At 47.9% G+C, this 21,994-nt stretch overlaps 1 protein-coding gene across 15 annotated transcripts in view; it reads right to left on the bottom strand.

Annotated features, from left to right (window-relative positions):
• Positions 1-21,994, bottom strand: part of EHMT1 (euchromatic histone lysine methyltransferase 1) — a 124,225-nt gene that overhangs the window by 20,954 nt on the left and 81,277 nt on the right. For 8 of the 15 annotated variants that reach the window (XM_075520075.1, XM_075520070.1, XM_075520072.1 and 5 more), the window contains 13 exons: positions 21,255-21,477; positions 19,755-19,891; positions 18,658-18,846; positions 17,937-18,017; positions 15,736-15,856; positions 13,940-14,071; positions 11,873-12,018; positions 9,029-9,172; positions 7,226-7,452; positions 6,340-6,504; positions 5,751-5,833; positions 4,336-4,442; positions 2,271-2,393 (listed from right to left, as the gene is read on the bottom strand). In XM_075520075.1, coding sequence (XP_075376190.1) covers positions 2,271-2,393; positions 4,336-4,442; positions 5,751-5,833; positions 6,340-6,504; positions 7,226-7,452; positions 9,029-9,172; positions 11,873-12,018; positions 13,940-14,071; positions 15,736-15,856; positions 17,937-18,017; positions 18,658-18,846; positions 19,755-19,891; positions 21,255-21,477 — 1,878 coding nt within the window. The remainder of the gene's footprint in view (positions 1-2,270; positions 2,394-4,335; positions 4,443-5,750; positions 5,834-6,339; positions 6,505-7,225; positions 7,453-9,028; positions 9,173-11,872; positions 12,019-13,939; positions 14,072-15,735; positions 15,857-17,936; positions 18,018-18,657; positions 18,847-19,754; positions 19,892-21,254; positions 21,478-21,994) is intronic. The other 7 variants (XM_075520066.1, XM_075520067.1, XM_075520079.1 and 4 more) reach the window with 5 other exon arrangements.

Here is a 21,994-nt window from a genome sequence, read left to right as displayed (position 1 = left end):
GGGAGAGAGCAGCAGCAACCAATGCCAGCATGGAGCAGAGGGAGCTTGACATAAAGCTGAGAGGTGCAATCCGTGCAGAGGAGGAGGCTGCGAGTGCAAAGGCTATGGGAAGAGACGCCTTTGCAAAGCCTAGGGAAGGTACCAGCCCCAAACCCTGGTAGACTGATGCTCGCCTTCCCCAGTAGACCCTCTCCAACTCTTCTCCATGTGCTGGAGAGCCAAGGGGAGGCAGAAATCCCTTACAGAGGCAGAGCTTGCACTTTACATCAGACCATCTTGTCTCAACCTGAAATGCTTCATTTATACAGGTTTTTGTCTGTGTTTTATTACCACAAGGCCTTATCCCAGCACCTGGCAGCAGAGCAAAGGGGTAGCCTGCACAGGGGCTAGGAGCCTCCCGAGAGACCAAGTCCCCATTGTGCCCACAGCCGTCTGCTGAGATAGGAGACAAAAAACGATCGTGAAGGTTGAAAGGAAAAATGCCTTTGGGAGCTGAGAATGCAGCGTCTGGTGGAGATGGACAGGCTGTGAGTCATGAAGGAGACACTCCCACACTTACACCAAAGATCTCAGTGGCTGGAGCCTGATTTTTATCAGGCATTTATATCCCATGAGCTTAGCACATAGCAAGGCCCAGAGACCAGGAAATAAGGAGGAGGAAATGAAAGACTGAAACCCAAAATGATTCCTTCCTGCTAAGCAGCTGGAAGCAACATTGGAGGCGAGAGCTTTCGGATGGAGCCAAGTGGCGAGCATGGCACAGGGCTAGGGAGCAACCCTCCGAGCAAGGATGGGATGCCTCAGGTCAGGGATTACACTGTGTAGGCTTCTTGGGGTAAAGAAGGGGTTTCTACACCCCCTTAAGTGCCTGCCACATCTGAATAATGCCACAGCTTTCCCCTTAGATGAGCATGAGCCAAGTGCAGCTTCTCAACCCTACGGAGAGCAGGCATATTTCAACATAAAGTTTCTGCAGGTTTTGAGTGGGGCTTTTACGTCCTATTAACAGCATCGGCAGCTTCGCCCTGGGGTCTGAGAAGCCCCCACCCCGCACCCCCCTCCACCAGCAGTCCTGCAGGGCCGGGCTGGGCAGGCTCGGCACACACCCGCAGCAGTTAATGTCCGCATTTCTCATCCAAATGGCTGGAGCCGATTTTAAACGGCAATGTTGCTGCTTTCAAAAAAATGACTAATTTGGTGCAAGAAACTAATTAACATAATAACTAGTCTAGACTTCAGACGTGATCTCAGGCTTCCAATTTGCTTTTGCAAGCTCAGGATTTTTTTTCCTTCCCTTTACCTTTAGAAGCAAAAAACCCCCTCTTTTCTCTTCCACAGGAACAACTCAGGTGAGAGATGTCTGGATTGCTCCGAGACACTTGGGACAGTGACCAGCATGAACCCACACGTGCCTGTCCTGTCCTTTCCCCCTCCCTGGCTCAGAATCAGGCTCTCAAGGATCCATTTAAGGCTCGGGGTGGGTAGCACTGGATATCTTGTGCAATCCTCCTGGCCCTGCCAGCTCCTTCGCAAAAGGAGCATCCTGGCCCTGCTGTATTCCCCAGCAATAGCAGGGGAGTGCACCAACAGCAGCAGGTTGTAACAATAAGAAGTTCACGTGGGGAGGGTTCCTGTGCTCCAAATAGCATCTGATTTATGGGACTAATAAACGATCTGTATATTTTCCAAGATTGCAAAGCAACCAGAGCATGCTAAAGGCAAACAGACAGCTGCATTTTATTGTATTTGTTTAAATTAAAGGGTAGAGTTTAAAGATGGGGTCCAATTTTGCCACTGCGGCGTGACTGCAAGAAACCACATGGCAGTCCTTTGGAAAGCAAAGCTTCCTCTGTCATTTTTGCTGGTTTGGCAAGCACCTAATTACCAGCCCATTTTAAAATGTCACCCCAAAATTCTCATTATTAGAGTCTGTAGAGAAGGAAACTCTGAAATCAAACTCCAAATTCACTGCAATAGATTTGTGACACTAATACTTAGTGGCCACATATAAAATCAAATACCTGCTACATTTGGTGCCACAAAGTAAGGTAGCAAGTGGCAGCACTTGCCCCAAACTGCTCACAGCCAGGACACTGCACCATTAAAACGATACTACCGACAACCACAGCCTTGCCAAGCCTTCGCGCCCAAGAGAAGCAAGTCCATTTCCCCTCTGCCTGTGCACTTCCACCCAAGACTTAAAACCTATCAAGAAAGAAATGGTGGACAGAGGCTTCTTCAGGAGAAAAAGATAAGGAATAAACTGCTACCTTAGGATCTACTAGTGCTCCAGCCTTGATAAGGTATTTCACAGTTTCCAGATGGTTGTTTTCTGCTGCTTCCATCAGTGGGGTCCTCTGGTCTTCAGAGCAGGTGTCTATATTAGCACCAGCCTGTTAAGACGCCAAGGCAAATACAAGGACAGTTACAATCATTACTGGTTAGCAGAGGAAGGATGCGGGAGCAGAGATCTAGTAGCAACTTTTTGCCTGAAATTTAGCCATATTAAGCAGGGGGGGGGAGAAAGAAAGAAAAACAGGAAAGAAGGCAGTCCAACTTCACCTGTTTTGGAAAGCAGCACACACTTCCTGCCCTCTCTCCTGCCTTGTGCAGCCAGTAACCAAGGCATAAGGAAGCCAACAGCTAGTATTAAATAACTCTTGTTATTAATGCATTTTGTACTGCTACTTTACAGATATTGTTTGTGTAACAGTTTGAAAAAATCAGCCTCTTCCTTTTTCCAGCAGCTTTGTTTTCCCTCGTCTATCATGTCTACAGACACAATGAACAAAACAACCAGCTCTTCCCAATGTCACAAGCAGAAGGAACAACTTGCTGATTGCAACGGAGGTAGGTACTGTAAAAAAAAATCCTGGAGAGTGGCTAACTATTCCTGTTGAAGTCAACGGTAACATTTGTACAGAGGTCTCAGAGTATGCTCAGTTCAACATGGGAGTGCCTTGGACCAAAATCTTGCTCTTCTCCAAAACACTACTATGTCATGTATCTTGCCTGCTTTAACTCTTTGGCTTAGCTCAGTAACCCACCCAATACTTAAAACCAAAAGAAAATCTCAGAGACAGCACAATTCTTGGCAGGCCACGTGTGTATACATACGCGTGAAGCACAGACCCGTTTAGAGCAGCGACACGCTGACTCAGGTTCACCTGGCACAAGAAGTTAGCCCCGTTGCTTCCAGGTGCCTCCCACTGAATGCATTTGTTTTGATTACTTTTAAATAGCTAGAGCTATTTAAACCAGACCAGAGAAGAGGCATTTCAAGTTTAACAAGCTGGGGACATTCCCAGCCAAATACTGTGCTACCACAGTAGCCAGACATGAGGGAAGAGACAGGAAGGTGAAGGATTTTGGAAACAAACCAACCCTACTGATACTCAATTCAAATTGTTTGTAGTATCTCGCAAATTTTGCTCCTTTTACTCATACAAGTCATTCCGTTGTCTTCACATGCAGTAACTTAAGTGAGTGAGAGCAGCAGGGTAGGCCCATAGCTGCATCTTCAAACAGCACTTTGAAAGCCTCTGACTCCAGATGCTGAAATGCAACATCCCAGCAGGCTCATTTTCAAAAGACGTGGCATTGCTGCTTTCTCAAAAGCCTTTTAAGGTCTCCCTGTCACACAAGATAAACAAAAAAATACTTCCAGTAACTCCAGATGATGTGTGCCAGTACAAAAAAGACAAACTGTAACTTTTTAAAGCCTTCTTTTTTCTTCACATCATTTTGGAGAGGGTTCAACGAGAGCACCTCTATGTCTTTGACCATCTTCCCTCAATTAGAATCCAAAACTCAGACAATAAGCCAAACGTGCATCTTTCCTTCTCTTCTTTTCACATGAGACATTTACACTGTAGAGGAAAATTCTGCTCAGGTTTCAACAGAAAAGAAGACAGAGTCTGCTAGTTTGCAGGCTCCAGAGCCTACCTGCCTTCGTTGCAAAGAGCAACTTGGCAGCAGCTTGCAGATCACCCGCAGTCAGCCTGTGCTGGCGCATCTGGCAGCGCACTGCTCTGCGGGGTGTGCTTAGGCATATAGGTTCCCACATGCTCTGCAGTGCCCTACATCGAAGCTTCACATGCTCGTTGCCCGGACAGTGAAGGTTGCTTGGAGAACAGCCTAGGACAGCTTCAGTCATGTCCTCCAAGACCTCACACTACTTTCCACCACTCCTCCCTCAGCAAACCCTGAGAATAAGGAGGTTTTTATAGAAGAGACAGTTCAGTGCTGATTTCCAAGTGTGCTTTAGCCGTGTGGGGCAGGAGACCAAAAACCACAGAAAATTGCTTGTACAGAAGAACGTAAGTGGAGACAGACCTGAATCAGCATATGGCAGATGTCCACATGGCCAGACTCGGCAGCAGCATGGAGAGGGGTTCTCTTACTCTGATGCTCCATTTTAAAATTAGGGTCAATTCCATCCACTGAAAAACAGAGTAGAGATGCTTTCAACCACAATTCAGATTAGAGAAAAGCGTAACAGGAGAACCAGGTCTCAACTAAAGGCTTTTAAAGGATGGGTTCCCAGCCCATCCTCAGCCCTTCTCATGACTCACTACACATTCAAGCCAGAAAGCTCTCAGGGTAGTGCCATGGACACTAGATACGCAACAGCCCTCAAACCAAGAGCTTCAGAAACACCATGGAATTTAATACGTTTAAGGCATTGCAATTTCTACATAGGCCATCTCCCTCAGACTGACAATCCACCATCTCTCAGTGCAACAAAAACAAGAAACACTATACAAGGATAAAAAGAAAAAAAAATGCTGCTTTGTTTAAAGCAACACAGAAGTTGGAAACAACAAGGAGTCAGTACTACCTGGCCTTTTTGTCTCACCACTATTAACTGCAATTAAGATTAGCGATCCTCGTTGCATCCTTGCAAACACAGGGCTACAAAGTGGATGGAGCTTCTCCAACTAACACAAGCTCAGGATCTGGCCAGAGATTCTCACAGCTGTGCAAAGACTGACAGATGATGATGACAGCCAGACAAAGATGTCTGGGCATGATAACATGATGCATATGATGAGGCTGTAGTTAAATATCAATGAAGAACATTTTTGTGCTATTGAAGACACGAACAATGAAGCTAACACTTTCTAGAAGAAAAAAGAAGAATCTGATAAATGAAAAGAACAAAAAGCGTCCAAAAATGTACTGCAAAGTACTGGAGTGGAAAGGAAATGATCCCAAGGAAATATTGTGTCCTTCAAAGGGAAAGATTCCTCAGGAACATTTGTTGGTAAAAACAAGCTCAGCAGCTCAAAGTTGTCTGGTGACAGACAACTACGTACCCCCAAAACAAACCCTGTGTATGGAAGGGCTCTTCCTTTCTGCTCTCTTGCTGATGGGTCTCGGCTTAAGCTGACTCCCATCTCTTTACCTCTCTACGGGATGCAAATACCTAACTATCCCATTGCGCAGAGAGGAAAAGTTCTGTCAGACTGGAAAAATCACACGTAGGTCATGTGGGGACAGAAACAGCTTCTCTGGATAAAACTGTGCCCAAATGCAGAAACAAGTTGGGAGCAGGTCCACATTTCACAGAAAGATGAAGCCATTTCCAATGACACATCACTTGCAAAAGTGGCTTTCTCCTCCAACTCCACTCACAAGGGGCAGTGGGGAATACGACACGCTGCCATGCTGGGAACTGGACTCTGGCAGCTGCCTGGCAGGAGCTGGGAGTACTGCCAGACACAATGTCCTGGGAAGGAGCCACCTACCCAGCATAAGCAGGACTTTTTGCAGCTCTCCTTGCCTCGCAGAGAAGTACAACTGCTTTGGATGGAACCGTAACTTCTTGGGTCTGCGGTAGTGGGGAAAAGAGGCATAATTAATACTCACTGAAGAACACTGCTGGCATTTCACCCCACCCCACTGCTACCCCATAGGCATGACAAAGTCTGTTCCTGTGGGACAGCTCCAGAGTGCCAGCAAAACACAAGAACAACAAGTCTCCAGAAGGCGGTCTTAAAACTTCCAGCTCCAACCACAGAAAGCCTTGTTCTAATGAGGGCCGTATCTATCCAGTGCCGCTCATCAACAAATTCTGGGTCTTACTACTGTAAACGGGAACTCCTAGTAGTTACAGCTGCGGTTGGAGGGCCAGTGAAAAACTAAATCCTCCAGACAAATCAGTAAGACATTTAGAGCTATAACTGTTCTCTTGAATCAGTAATCTGTTGGAGGTGACAACTGAAGTCAACAAAAAAGGTCTGAGTGGGGCCAAAATCTAAAGAAGCTAAATCTCAGTTTTCTCTAGTTTAAGCAACTTTGCTGGGAACTGAAGAGACCCAGCAGTCGTCGTCTTACTTTTCGGAGTCCAGGGCAATCAGGGCACTTTCCAGAGTTTCTTTAACTGGTCCCTGGGTCAGGCTAGTAGTAGGCTTTGGAAAAACTGAAGACCCAGCCATGTCAAACCCCTCAGCAGCCGAACTTTCTGGCTTGTCTTCCTCTGACAACCGCATCCCAGTGCCACTGAGGAGAAAAAATGAGAGACAGCCAAAGCACAACCATTAAAAATACACCACAGCGTGTCTCTTATGCCAAAGAAGGAAAGGGAATGGATTTTAAATACCGATAAGTGTGAGTGAAATCGAAACACAAGCCAATACATTTTACAGCCTTTTCGGTAAGAATGTGCCCCAAAAAGGAGTTGCACTGCCCTATGATTACATTTTGATGTACTCTGTGCTACAGGAAACCTAGGAACATGAGGCAAGTCATAAAAGCCACCAGAACAAGATCAGATCGGACGGGAAGTTGGAGCACTGTTCAAGGCAGGGACGGCTTGATTTGTGTTTTTCTCTGCATTTTCATGCTTGTGCAAATTAGTGCATCCATTGGTGCAAATGAAGAGCTACAGCTAGGTACTGCATGAATTTCCCTGTCACTTAGCAGACCTGGCAACATCAACTCGTTCCACTATTATTCCATTCCTAACAATAATGGAAGGAATAGCTTTAACTCCTAAACCCCTCCTATCTTCATAGCCTCCACCCCAGCTGACCCTGTGGCTGCCATGCTCTTCTCCAACACAGCGAGCAACACAAAACACATTTGCAGATTCCTGCAGCAGAGTTTGGCTTGTCAGAGCAGGACCAGAAAGCACTTTGCTCCATCAGGAGGAGCACAAGCGTTCAAATGCAAAGCACGGTCTGGCGCAAGGTCTGAGATCACCACGTGCTCCCAAGCTCACCTCCCCGTCGTGGTGTCAGCCCTTCCCTCCACAGCTGCTGGTTTCTGCTGCTCGTACGTCAGCGACACCGTTGAGGTTGTGTCTGCTTTTGCTATTGTCACCTCCTTTGCCTTGGAGGCCTCTTCCCCGCAGTGTGGGCAGTAGCTCATGTCGTTGACCTGGGAGGCACAGTTCTTGTGGAAACGGTGGGAGATGCTGCTCTCCGGCTGACACTCCATGAAAGTGCCCTAAAAAAACCACAGAGAATAAATTCACACCTTGGTCACTATGTGCCTTACCCGTTCTACATGCTTCATCCGCAGATCTCTTAAATACTTCATTCATCACCACTCTTGTCCCTGGCGCTTCCAATACAGTAAGCAAGCACTGCCACTTCTTTAGAAGAGAACAAAACCAAGGTAATGGGGAAAAAACTCACTCGGTTAGGGACTGCAAAGCAAGTTTTTTTAATTGCACTTGGGAAACAGAACCAAGAAGTCCCATTTTCCAGCTCTTTCCTCTAACGCTTGAAGTTCTTGCTTAAGTTTCTAGAAGTGCCAGTGTACTGTAAGGACACCCCCAAAACTGGAAAAGAAAACTTCAGACCTGAGTGCTGAGCCAGCGTTAAAACTACCTAACAAAGCTGCGCACAAACCATTCAAGGACCTACATGAATATAATTAAATCAGCTGTTAACCCAAATGTAACCTAAAGCATGCGAATTCTCTGCTTGGACCAGCCCTGTGTGCTGTTTAACCCCAATAATGTGGCTGACTGCTCATTCAACAACCTTGGGCAACTTTTCTTAAAGTTATTTTCCCTTTCCAGCAAAGTCCGCTGAACTGAACTGAAGGTACCCCAGAATTCACTGCCCTGTGATATGAGTGCTACCTGAAGCCCTACTGTGCTCTGTGTTATTAGTGATGGATGGCACAGACAAACACTCCCAGATTCCCCTGTGTGAACTATGACATGTCACTCAGAGACATAAGAGCATGTAAGGAAAGGCTAGTTAAAAGCTACTCTTCTCCTGAATTCACGGTCCTCCCAAGCAATCTAATTAAGTCTGTTTCAGCTTTGCAAAATGCCTTTAAGGGTTTTGAGGATTTTATCTTTTAAATGATCTTTGACTCAGCATGAAAACCCAGGATGGCTCCATTTATTATAGTTACAATAATGCTTGAGACTACTGTAGCATCTTTCATTGAGTCATCTTGAAGAACACTAGCATCAGACAATTAAGCCTCCCCATCACCCCATGAGGCCCTCAATTGGTGTTTTTTAGCTTTACCAACAGGGAAACTAGGACGCTGACAACTTAAAGGACTGGACCAATGCTATTAAAAGCCTCGGTAGCAGAGGTGGAAGAAGCAGCAGGAGATCTCAAATACTGCCTTGTTCCAGTGCCATCACTCAGGTTCCCCGTCTAAACCCTCATGAGCAGGCAGGGGGACAGAACCACCCTTGTGTACACAAACTCATTTACAAACCAAGCTAATACAATGTTTGATGTGATTGATCTGTATAGAGAAAGAAAAAAAAAAACCCCTTGTTCCAAAGAAATTCCTAAGGCAAGACTTCCACCGTGTGAAATCCCAGTGAACACCCTTCAGTAACACCCCTTGGAGTCTCCAGGAAGATAAAGGTGACAATTGCAGCTACCCTCACACACATTCCTGTTGAAAACACCACCTGATGTGCTGTGGAACGAGCTGGAGCTGATGCCAGGAAGTCAGTAAACCCCTTTAGGTACCATCTCCACCTTCAGCTCTTCCAGCTACTGCGACAGGTACCCCCTTCCCTAGATTGAGAGCACGGACTTACTGCAGTGCAAAAGTATCCACAGCCAGGGCAACACTGGTGTTTCACCATCCTCCCTCTATGGTCCTCACACAGCACCAAAAGCTGGACTTTGTTAGACGGGCGCATCAGTTCATACTTAACCACACTGTTTGTGCATCGGCCCAGCTGGAACAGGAGAAATTAAAGGAAATGAAATTACTGGAGACCAAAACACTCTCTGTGCTTGTGCGGAGGAAGATTTTGCACACTGCCTTGATGAGCCCTGGCTTTTTCACAGTAATTCAGATGTGTGCCAGATAGCATTAGCAGTGAAGCAGGAAGCTGTGAAAGCTGCTCTCACAGGAAGAAATGCATCATTTACTAACTAACATGCATGTGGACCCTGAGTCGTTTGTTCCTTGCAAGAAAAAAAAATCGTAACTAGAAATACGCAACAGCCAAGCAGCCGCAGAAGGGGCAGTCCCATGGGCCTGACTCACACAACATACGCTCTCCTTGTGCCAGGAAAAGCGGGTGTCAGTGACCAAGAGAACAAGACCATACGCACTAAATCTTGTTACTGTTCAAAAGTATAAGTCACAGGAAGATAAAGGGAAAAATAATTGCTCTTCGTTGCCAGCAAAGTTATCGTCTGTACTGGTTCCAGCACTGGCCCCTGCCCAGACCACAGGGATGAATAGCCAGGCTTTCATGAGAGCTCAACTACAGTCACATTTTGAGCATGTTTTCTGAAGGATTTCACCAATGTATGGCTCTGGGCTTAAAAAGCTGTCTTCTCGTGCACCACCTTGTCCTGTTAATGACAGCAGGCTCCATAATTGGGGTTCACTTTTCCTAATCAGTGTTACTCGTTCTGCTGCGTCAGAAGGATCAGCACTTCCTTCTGCTGCCCCCATTCATACATCTACGACATTTTCACATCCCAGTTGCCACCTGCCAGCATGACGCAACGCTGGGTTCTGTAAGTTCCTCTTGATAATAACCTTGCTTTCCCCAGATGCTTGGCAAAGGACATTTATAAACTAGAAATATAAACGTGAAAGGCTGCTACAAGGAAACGTCCCTACCGGAATCTGTGCATGGTTTACTGTGCGCTGCCACCATGAGCAGAGGAGTCAGTCAGGAACACGGTGCCTGCTCATCACCAACAGACTGTCCCTCTGGTCTAGCTGAGGTTTGATTTGCTGCTTTTTCCTCAACAAAACTAGACTTTCTCTCTAATTGTTTTAAACTCCATTTCTCCTGCAGAATCAACACCCCTACAGAAAAAGAGAATGGATTTTAACCTAGGCTCATCGCTTACCCCTAGCATCTCTGATTCAACTTGCCCAAATTCCAGCTGCAAAGCCTACCTGTGGTTGTGACACCTTGGCGAGACTGATCACCGTTACCCCACAGACCCCAGGGGCTGCAGGGGTGGCAGGAGAGGACCCTTCCATTGATTTTTACTTATGAGCTGAGGAAATCTGATTAACACATGAAAAGCTGCCCTGTCCATGTGAGAAAGTCCCTGCATTATTATGTCATACTACATTATTTGTTAGAAACTCTAAAAAAGTACAAAATTATTAATTGCTATTTTCCAACCATTAGAGAGTGCAGCAGGGTGCTCATAACTATTTATAACATTCTCCAAGGACATGACAGTCTGGAGAGTCCACTATTCACACATATAATATCCTTGTAACATCTATGAGTCACTTATCCCATCATGAAAAAGAACCTGACATAAAGCATGGCCTTTGCTATTCGATTTCTCTCCAATTCATGCAGGGACAGAACTGTCAAACCACCATATACACGGGAAGGAACTCTTCCTATACCTTTTGTTTATTTGGAAACCCTGGGGTCCTCCTCTCTCCTGTAAGTCTCCAGGGCATTCTCTTCAATGAATCAGTTTTGCCATGCTTTTGAAATTCCTTTCTCTATAGGTACCAGCACATACTAACAGAAGCAGAGCTGGACTGCAAACCTGATTATCCCTTTCTCCTTCCATCCACGCTTCTCCTGGGATCCTACAGGAGAGCTAGGGATATTCTCACTCCTTGTCCTACTACCAGCAAGTACCAGAGTGCTACAGTGTGACTGTGGCTCAGCTGAAGCTTAAAAGAAACCCACGTGCCTCCCAGTAAAAGGAGGTTCTAGCAAGTGTGTTCCTGTCCTGCAGTCTCACTTGCCAGACTCTGGGAGGGAGTCACTTCTGCCACTTACTTCCACACTTCTGGAACCAGTAGAGCCCAACTAGCCCAGCTGTGATCGACTGAAAGGCATTCAGTGCAATCATTTTCAGTCAGCCAGACCTGGAGCCTGCGCAGGGTTGCCAGGACATAGGAAGCTTTCTAACAGAAGCCTCTTGGGGGAGGAGGAGAGAGGAAGGCTGGGGCAGACTGAGACAGCGGAGGGCATGCCAAGTTCCCGAAACTCAAGAACTGGCTACGGAAAGGTTTGCATCAGCTCCTTCGTAGTTAAGGGAAACCAGCTCCAAGCTTCCTCTGATCGGATTTTCTCACTTTGATGCATGCTAATGTATTTTAGCCCACTTGGCCTGAAGTGTGTCTGTTACATCAACTTGATCCAGCCGCACAGGCCAGGACAAGCAGGAGAGATCCACCCAGTGCCTCTCTAACTGCCACCTCCTCCCTTTCGAGCGGCTTCAACCCAACTGTGATACGCGCAGAGTGCTGGAGCCCTCAGCTTAGCGAGTGAGATGTTTGCCCTGCCGTTCCCGCACACCAGTGCGCTCCCAGTCTTGCAGGCTGCAGAGCCCCTGTATGACCCGACACGTGTTCCCAGCACAGCATTTTATTCTTCGTGTCTTTGTCCTCCGCAGAAAAGTCTGCGAGAAGCTGAAAGACAGGCTCCTACCTCGTTATCCACACTCTCCGTGGCCATGCACTGGTTGTTGGCTAGCGTGGTGATCTCTCTGCTTTTGGGGGTTTCCATCCGACAGCTACAGAGGGGGACTTCCTGCAGACCATCTACTTCCATTGATTCAGGACCATTGGAAAGACCTGGAGCACAGAAGAGCAGTAAATCAACTCTGAAATTCTCTTCCAGAAGAAAGGATGCAGTCCATCAACACCACCCACGTCCTGTGGCATCTTCCCATTCCATGTCCTGAAATGCTTTCAAGGCATTATCTAAATCCTGTAAAAAAGACCCTTTTCTTACACCAGCTGGGGTTTGCAAAAGCATCCTGTACTTTTCTAAGTCCAGCCACACTACAGATGACTGTGCTGAAATCGAGAATAGTAAGTTAAGAACATTTTACTCTGAGAAAACCTCAACAAGGAAAAGCAATGATGAGGTACAGATTTTTATCAGCCTGTCTCTCCTCCCCACCTGCCCCACAACACTGTGCTCTGGCACCAGAAAATTCGCAGGAAACCACCCGGAGCTGGAGATTTGCATAGTTAGTGGAGTGATAAATAGAGAAGATCAGGAAAGCACAAACTTCTATTTGCAGAGGCTTATTACACAGATGGGAAAACAAAATTCCTGGGACTATTTGGTCTCAGCCAACCAAGAATTACTTATTTTGGAAAGAGAACAAACCAGGGAAAAGAAAGTAGCAAGATGCTCAGATGTTCTTGCCTTCTCCTCATATCTTTCTCTCAGATTTTGAACATTTTCAAACGTATTTAAAGGTGGATGATGGCTTTTGAGGGGCCCACTGCCAAGTATGGGGGCACAGCATGAATGTTCTTGCGGCTCCTCTGGATTCAACTCAATCACTAGGTTACCCATGATTGCAAACACTGGCCTAACGACAAAGGGGTTGCTCTTAGTCCTACACTCCTATTCTAATCCTACACAGTCGTAACACCTCTTTGCAACGTTTTCATTACAGAAACAAACCCTCAAACATTTGCCTTTGGACCGGTTCACCCTGAAGTGTCCCCAGCTTTCCCCACCTAAGCCTGCTATGGGATTGAGTCCCAGTGAGAACGAAGCGTGCTGCTATTTTTTAAGCTTTTGAAAGGAGAGTTATTTTGCTGGAAAGTTTCAAAGATCAACTTAATTCCTGGGGGAGATTCCTCTTTAGCTGCCCTGGCAAAGGCAGCGCTCCCCCTGCAGCATCCTGCCCACGGCTACGAGCCTATCAGCCGAGCACAAGCCCCTTTCATCTTGTAAGGGGTTTCCTTTAGCCAACAAGTTGCAAGACCAAGCCTAGAGAAGGGATGGGATATTTCAAGACATACAAGCAGAGAGAAAGTCCCTGCAGTTTTCATGTAAAATCCTGTCAAGATCTTAAAGGTTTAAGAGCTTTTTCTAGGACCCCAAATCACAAAGCTCATTCCTTGCCTTCCGAGCTGTCTCTTTCATAATCCTTTTGACATCCAGAGGCTCTGGTGAAAGCATCCCTCGTCCATCCTGACCCTCCCTCGGTGGTGAACACTCCCACCCGCTCTTTGATGCGCCTCTATGAAAGGAGCCAGACAACCTTTGAAAGTGAAAGAGCGACGGGGGGCAGACGGACGGATCCGGGTCAGCCGGGAGGCGCTGGACCCGAGGCGAGTTCAGCACTGGGAACAGCGGCCGGGGGCGAGCACCCAGGAGCCAGCGCTAGTCCCTCCTCTTCCCGGGGCTGGACAAGAGGATCCTGGGGGGCACTGAGGAGATGCCAAACCGGCACCCTTCAGGGAAGGGAGCGGAGCTGCCGGGGGGCACGGCGGGCTGGGCCAGCGCCTCGGACGCCTTGCCGGGCGTCCTCCCGAGCCACCGGGCTCCCCATCCCCATCCCGCGGCCAGCGCCGAGGGTCCCGGCGGCGGCGGGCGCTGTGCGGCCGGGCCGGGCCCGCCGCCGCCAGGGGGCAGCCGGGGCCCCGCACGCTGCGCCCGGCGGAACAAAGCCCGGCCCGGCCCGGCCCGGCCCGGCCCGGCGGAACGAAGCCCGGCCCGGCGGGGCTCGGCCCGGCGGCCCCCACTCACCTCCCGCCGGCGAGGAGAGGATCCCCTTCACCCGGAGATCCAGGGAATCCAGGGACACCTCCATGTACTCCATGCTGTTCTCCTGGCCGGGGCCCTCTCTGCCTCCCAAAGATGGTTTATAGGCTTCGGCACCTAGATGGAAACACACGCGTGTTCACGCGGCTCAAAAAGCAGCGGTAATAAAATAAATAAATGGCGTGCAAGCACGTGCGGGTGTAAAGGCCATGTTTAAGCGAGCAGGCTGTATGCAGGCTCCTCAGGGAGGCCATGAGTACAGATGCACATAGAATCATGAAAATGCAACATCTGGGCGTATGTGGCACGATTGATCTCTTATTTCCTTCCCTGTCTGATCAGACAGATTTTCCACTTCCACTTAGGTAGGTAACAACAAAAAAAAAGAATAAATGAGACAAGTTCTGCCTCTGAAAGGCACATCTGCCTGCTGCCGTACTGCATCGGCAGCAGAAGCTTAAATGGCACAAGGAAGGGATGAAACCAGGGCTCAGCGCATCCTCTTGTCTCCGACCTGCTGCAAAGGGCTCCTGGTACACTCCAGCCAGGCAGAGCGAACCAGCTAATCATGTACATCGGGAAGAGGATGAGACAGGTGACATTCAGCTTAATGGGAGGGGAAAAACATAAAAGCCAAGTTCTCTGGCTGTAAGTGAACAAAGCTGCTGCTGGGAAGAGATTGCATGGGGGATCCCTCGCTGGGAAGAGACTGCGCGGGGACCCTCAGAGCCTTCGTGGGAATTCTCAATCTCTTCGCACTCCCTTGGCTTCGCTTTCTCTCCTGGTTTGCTTCTCCCACTCGGGCTTGGCCAAGAGACTTGCATTAGCCTGAAAGACTGGCTGCCACCTTTATCGAAGGGGTGGAAAACCAGTCTGCATCGGAAATGAAGAATTAGCTATTGGCTCTGAAAGGGATCAACGGCCCCCGCTTCTTCTTGAGAAAGGGGCCGCCTTGGGAGGAAGAGGAGCAAGCCAGATGACTGACAAGCCCCAGGCACAGACCAGAGGCTGAAACACGGTCATTTAGCTCAGAAGCAGCCACAAATCTGCTGATAAAATACAGCCTGTTTGCAAAGAATTAGCAAACATGGAAGAAGAAACTCTTTGATGGCATTGGATGTGTGAAATCTTAATAACAAAGCTGAAGGCACAGCATCACTTCAGAGACTACCCACTTTTTTTCACCCATCTTATTACCTTTCCTGAAGAAGAAGAATCAGATCCAGCCCGCACTCCTGGCTCTCCCCATCCCACAGCTTTCAGAGGACAAAGGCCACTGAAACCTTCTTTTGAGTGCTGAGTAGCTTAGGTCAAACAACCTGAACCACCTGAACAATGTCCACACCATGAGACGGGCCAGAGGTAGCTCATTACAGATGTTGTGGTGCTTTCAGAACAAGCAAAGACAACCTGCACATTCCGTTCAGCTGGACAAACATCCATACAAAAGCAACTGAGCATCACATTCCCCGAGCTCATGGGACATGAGTCGCGAGGTCTTTTTTGGATATTCTAAAATAAAGGGAGTTCATGAACAAAAAAATATTCCTCCAGCATGCCAAGTATAAAGCCACCTCATATTTATTCTGCTGTTAAAGTGTGCACACCAGCAGTTACTGCCAGTGAGATGCAAGTTCACTCCCTGTTTTATCATACAGCCCATCCTCGTAAAGGATGAGCGAGCTCTGCAGACAGCCACTGCCTCATGGGCCTCAGGTCCTTACCCCTCCACCTGGAAGGCCAATTTCTGTGTAGTTAAGGAACAAAACACAATTAGTTACCTAGCACACTGGCTTGTTTCTTTTTATTCCTCCGTCTCCTCTTGCGGGTGGGTTTCAACCATGGACTGTCCGTCTTTCCTTTCCTCTTCAGCAGCTTCTTCTTGATGCTGGACTCCGAGCTCTGAATAACCAGAGAGGCCATGTGCGTGTAAGGCATGTTGGTGTCAGCATCCCAGCAGTCCTTTGCGCCCATGAGAAAGAGCCTTCTCGCAGCTTGAGTTACGCGAAAAGGCCTTAAGGACTGGGGGTTTGAAATCGAGTGGTGCTAAGATGTCCTTATAGCACCCAAAAGGAAACACATGCACACGTGGGTGTATTTCCTGTCATTTCAATAGTGCATGCTTCACTTTCTCTTCCATGTAGGCTCTTACACCACACTCATTGCAGTAGTAGCTGAGCACCTCCGCGCAGCAATGCAAGTATGCAGGCACACACACACTTTCAGCCTCTCCCCGGAAAAAGTTGGCTTTTTTTTTCCAAACTAAAATATTCACATTGCTCCACAGTCATGTTAGCAAACGCCAACAAAAATCTGCCTTGCACCTAAAGAGTCACCTTACAGGGCTGGGACAGACCCGAGGGAATCGAACTTTACAGTAGCAGACCAGCCCCCTCCCTGAGCAAGGTACAGGGCATCACATCAGCACAGACCAATCATGCAGCAAATAGTCAGACACACATCTGAATCTAAGCAGGGTTTGGGTTTTGGTTTAAAAACTACAGTTGTCTGGGGTGGGTTTTCAAAGCCAACATCAAAACAGGGAATCGGGCACCCCAACCGTGTAAGGCAGTCTTCACAGCACCAACCATAAAATTCACATTCGAACTGAAACTGCCAGCTCCTGATGCTTATCCATCTCCCACCGAAGCCTATGAAAAACCTCCTGCTACCGTTACCAGCGGCTGGATCAGGCCCTACCTTCATGGCCTACCTTGAGAGGAAGCCGATGCTGCACCATGCCCTGTTATCGCAGCGAACGAAGCTGGGCAAAGGCGGTGCTGAGCCTTGGCTCTCTGGGGCAGCTCTACGGCGTGTCTACGCTGCCCCTGATAACAGTCCCCGAGCGTGGGCTCGGTTGTGCCCCGCCACGTGGCTTACACCAATTGCATCACGCCGCTTGTGTGGGGGAAAGGTTTGTGTTTGAGCCAGTCTCTGTCTGGGAACCGACTGACTCACCAGATATGAACAGAGCAAAAACCACCGACTAGGATGTGGAGATATGACTTGGGAGTTTGGACTTGACTGCAAGCTCAACCCTTGGTTTCAGCTAACAAATGCTACAGACTGGCCTCAGCTACCCAAAGAAAAGAGCAGGCTACACAGCCCTTGCTGCTTGGTCCTCTCCGGCTCCTGTAGTGTCAGAGCACAAGGAACAAGACCCTAAAGAGCTTCAACGATTCACTTGGTATAGTAATTTCTACCTTCAGCTCAAAACATCAAGAAAATGAAGCCAAGAATTTTCTCAAGGTGACTGAAGAGTTGGGGTGCCCTTAAATGCTGGCTCCTCAACTTGAGGTGCTGTGGAAAGGGAGCAAAATTTTAAAGTAAAGTGGAGGATGGGGGACAGAGACAATCAATGAACAACAATTTAAATAAAACTCAGGTTCTCTTCACCAGCCATCTAAACATCACCAACAGCTGGTGAAAGTCTTGCCCTCGCACTAAACAGACAACCTCCTAGGGAGAGCGTCTGTCTGTCTGTGTGCTCTTTGTATGTCTCCCTGATAAGAGCTGCCAGCTCATCTGGTACCTGAGGTGGCATGTCAAATCAATGTGAATTTAGGCCGTGGGCTGGGCCAATGGATTTGTGAACAACTCCACCTGGGCTCCGAAACGGCATGCTGAGCTTCAGGTTGTTAAGAAAACATTGCTGGCTCCTACCACTCGCCAAGTCTGCATCTGAAGAATTTAAGCACCCTTAAATATTTCTACTAACGTTCAAATGATTAAAAACAGTCAACACCTTGTTGAAAACAACAAACAAAAGCCCATTAATTAGCATCAGAAAGCAATTAACTGTATCACAGATCAGGGTTAAGCACCTTGTGGAAAACAATACTCTGTGTGGGTGGTTTCAGAGAGTGAGTTTTGTCAGAGACATGAAACTACACCGCTTCTCTCTCTCTCTGGCAGCAGTGCAAAGGGGAAATTATTATCAACAGGACAAAGGCTGAAAGACGCATTTAGCAGCCAGGCTTACCAAGTCAGACTCATCTCCATCTTCCTCCTCCTCCCCAGACTCTCCAGACTCCTGTTCCTCCTCAGACTCGCCATCATCAATCTGCAGCCACCATTTGCCCAAGAACAGAAAGAGTCGGTCAGGTCAGGTCTCTCAAAGCAGGGCATCCCCCCATCATCCTGCTGCGCCCAGCACCAGCCTGCACGTGCACTAACAGAATCTCCTCTCCAGGACAAGAACTCCAAGGCTGTTAATGCACATCATGGAACATCCATGAGGACAGTACAGGGAAAAAAAAATTGACCCCAGAAGAAAGTTTTCCAACCAAATCTTAACTTCTGTGATCATCTAGAAACAGCCTCGTGTCTACACTATGTACCGTGATTTGGGAAAAAATGAACTAAACCAAAGTGCTTTACCAGTCTGTTACAAGCAAGACTAAGAAAACATCTCTTACTGGTTCAGTGAATCCCATGACTAAATGTGGTGGGGGTTCTGCATGTATGCTGGACCACAGACTTACGTAGCAAGGCTGAAGCTGGGGGGTAGGTGGGGAGACTCTCACAGGTGCAATGGGGAGCAGGAAATGGTCATCAAAAAGCCTCATTCCACTGCTGTGCTTTCTGCCATCTTGCAGGCTAAGAAAACCTAGAGATTGCCTCAACTTGTGCCACTCAGACCTCACGCATACAAGCAGTGTCCCGTCCCGCTCCTTCAAGTCCGGCACAGGGCATGTGAATACCTTTCTGGCGTTGTCTGCATCGGACACGCTGTCTTTAGAGGTCCTGTTATCATCTGCAGGAAACACAGCTGCCTGTTCTGCTCCATGATCATCCTCCTCTTCCAACTCATCAGAGTCTTCCTCTTCAGAGTCTACATCTATGCTTTCCCCGTTCACATGAGGGCTGGCATCACCCAGGTCCTTTTCACTCTGAAAGTTGTCCAAGCACACGAGCCACAAAGACAACATCAATTCACAGGACAGAGCAGCTGAATCCATCCCAGACCACCTCCGTGCTAGGAGTCTTAAAGCTGCCAGGGGCTGGCTATACATCCCTCCAGAGATCTTCAACGCTGCCAGCAAAGCCGGCCTGAGAGCCTGCCACATGTCACCTAACCCTTGCCACCTGGGGAACGAGGAGCTACGAGGAGTCATTCCAGACTCACGGCTGTACAAAGCATTAAGGGGAGGAGGGCTGCTGGGCAGGAGCCTTCAGACAGACCCCTGCAGTCTAATTCAAACACGTAAGGGCAGCTCCACCGTGGCACACCAAGGGTGCAAGAAGGTTTCTAGGGAATGGAAAGGGAAGTTAAATCAGAGAGAGGGATTTTCACTCCACTCCACGAGAGCCTAGCACTGTTCTCCTTGAATTCAAAGACCAAAACTTCAGGGCATGGGTTGCAGCAAAAGCAGAATTTGATCAGGAGTGAGTTCCTGTCTAAAGCTTTTTTAAGTAACTGGTTGTTTTGCTGTACAGCCTCAAGCAGCAACACTAGACAGTTACCTTGAGGACTCTGAAACAAAAAGGTTACCACATGGGGTGTGCTTGAAATCTCTCTAGTTCCACAGGACTCATGGGACAGAAGGGGAACATTCACTGGAAAACGTTTGTTTAAGAGTTGGTACCTGAACAGCCACCCTCAAAGAGCCATTTTCAAAGCAGCAAGACTGCTATGGGCAGGATGCTGTCACCAGAGAGAAGACGTAGACTCAGAATGGAAGATGCTGACGGTAACAAGCCAGCACGTTCCTGCACCTATACATGGGGTTGGTGTGCCAGGACAAGGGACGTGTACAGTGATAACAAACATGTCCAGTGGGCTCAGTGGTCCCCTCACCTTGGCACCCGCAGAGGAATGAGTTATGCTCTTAAACATCTCAATCATTGTTCTCTGTTTTAACACTTTGGTCTTTTTCTTGGGAACCAGGCTATAGGTTCCCATTCTCCGTTTTTTCTTCCGAGATACTGCAGCAGCTGGAAAAGAGAAGCAAGAGAAACCCAAAGGTTGCTCAGGAATGGAAGGAAGAAGAGAGAGAGAGTAGAGGCTGTACTACAGGAAACCACATTTGAGGGCACAATCTGAGAAAAAGGCTTCCCACTCCAACTAATTTATTTACAAGTCAACCAGAAGATGACACACACATACATGCAAACACACAAAGAGCTTTCTGCCAGTGCTGCAAACCCAAATTCTGAGTATCCTCTCCACGCTCCTTCTGGCCCCTGCATCACCATACACAATATCAAATCCTTACATTTGCCTGCGTTTGGCAGTATTGCTGATGCCGTAGGAGGCTGAAGAGCATCCAACTTGCTCAAATAGATACTGCAAGGCTAATAATACCAACTTACAATGAAAGCGATCGTACAATAACTGAAGAACACAAAGGGAAAAGGTACCTTAAATAAAGAGCCGTTTACCATTTAACCTCTTTTCACACCTACTATGGAAGTTTGTTTGACTCCTTTCACTACTTTGATTGGGTCTTAATTTGTTAAATCTCCCTCCTGGCCTTCTAATCAAATCAGTCATCACACCTCACTGCCTGATGCTGTCTTTGGTGAATACACATCAGAGGGATGCTTAGTGCAGGCTCTTTTAAGAATAGCGTACAGCAGGGAACAGCCAGCTTCAGCACCAGTATTACCGTTTGCAGCTGTACAGCCTGTTCCTTGAAAGCATTTCTTCATCTCCCACTACGATGAAATTTCACCAAAAATCTATGAAGACACCTCTCCGAAAATTCTGTTAACCCAATTAATTTTATTTATGAGGCTGCAGTTCATGGTAAGCAGTTGTTGTGGTGATACACAAAGTCCTTCAGAACTGATAGAAACATCTTCAGAATATCACACGGGAAGACGGGATGGGAGCGTCTCCTCTAACAAAAACTTTTAGCAGAAGAGTGATCCTCGGTGTGGTGGTGCCTGACAGAGCATGCCTACCTGCCCACGCTGCCTGGGAGGGACCTGCACCCCATGAAACAAGGCGGCGCAGGAAGGACTGCGTGGCAGGTGCTCCCCGCGGAGCAGAAAACTGGTGGACTTCACTTGGGAGGCTACTTTAACAGGGGACTGCAAGGATGCGCTCTGTACAACATATCCAGAGGTGACCAGAAGGGAGTCCAGAGGACGCAAGCATCACGCTTGCAGTGCAACGGCCACTTGCAGAGAAGTGGCTAGATGAAACGGCATCTGTCAAACAAGGTCTAGAGCAGCAGCCCTTTCCCAGCAGGAAAGGAAACCCTGAAGGAGATTCAGTGGGAAAAAGGTACCAACAGAGGTTTCAGTCCTTGTTAACCTGCCTCATCTCCCACTCAACCACGCACACACACACCTGAGAGGCGGGTGCTGTTAGGAATTTTAACTCTGTCCTTTTTACCCGTCTGCGACTTCGTGGTGGCCACATAGCTCTGGTTCTGAGGTAGTGACTGGTGAAGGCCTGGGAGAGAGGGCAACGGCAACGGCTTCCCAAACTCCAGGATGTTTTTGTTGCCTTCCTCCTTGGATTCTTTTTGATCTCTGCTGTCTCTCCCATCTTTGGGGTCTTTACTTGCATGCTGGAAAACAAAATGCAGTTAAATTGAGCCTCTGCATTTAAAAAAAAAAAATCAAGACAATAAATTTAATTCCTTTCTCTCAAACATAATCACTTTCATTTGAAGATAGGACCACACATTCAAAGCAAAAGCACACAGGCCCTCCTCTAGCACATGTTACTTTGCCTAAAGGCTCCAAAAATACTCCCAGCCTGCTGCTCCTTCACTTGTTGAAGGCTGTTGCCTTTGAAGGTGAAAGGCTACCTCGCAGAGGCAGAGATGGCAGATCCAAAGCAACTGCAGATAATGAAAAGGATCAGACAGTATTTGCACAGGCATTTGGTTGGCTCCAGAGAAGACAAATGAATGCAACAAATGCATCTATTCCCTGAAACAAGCCCCGAGTGCGGCTGTCACATCAAGCACGCACGAGAACAGTGTCTTGCAGAGACATTTCGGAAGAGCAGGCAGCAACGGGAAGGGATCCTTCCTTTTGGACAGCATTTGGCACAATCAAGGCTTAGCAAAGGCTGTGGTC

This window comes from Mycteria americana, chromosome 17 (assembly GCF_035582795.1).
Source record: "Mycteria americana isolate JAX WOST 10 ecotype Jacksonville Zoo and Gardens chromosome 17, USCA_MyAme_1.0, whole genome shotgun sequence".
In the NCBI taxonomy this organism is placed as follows: domain Eukaryota; kingdom Metazoa; phylum Chordata; class Aves; order Ciconiiformes; family Ciconiidae; genus Mycteria; species Mycteria americana.
The sequence above is the reverse complement of the archived record's forward strand: the minus strand, read 5'-3'. Positions and strand labels throughout refer to the sequence as shown.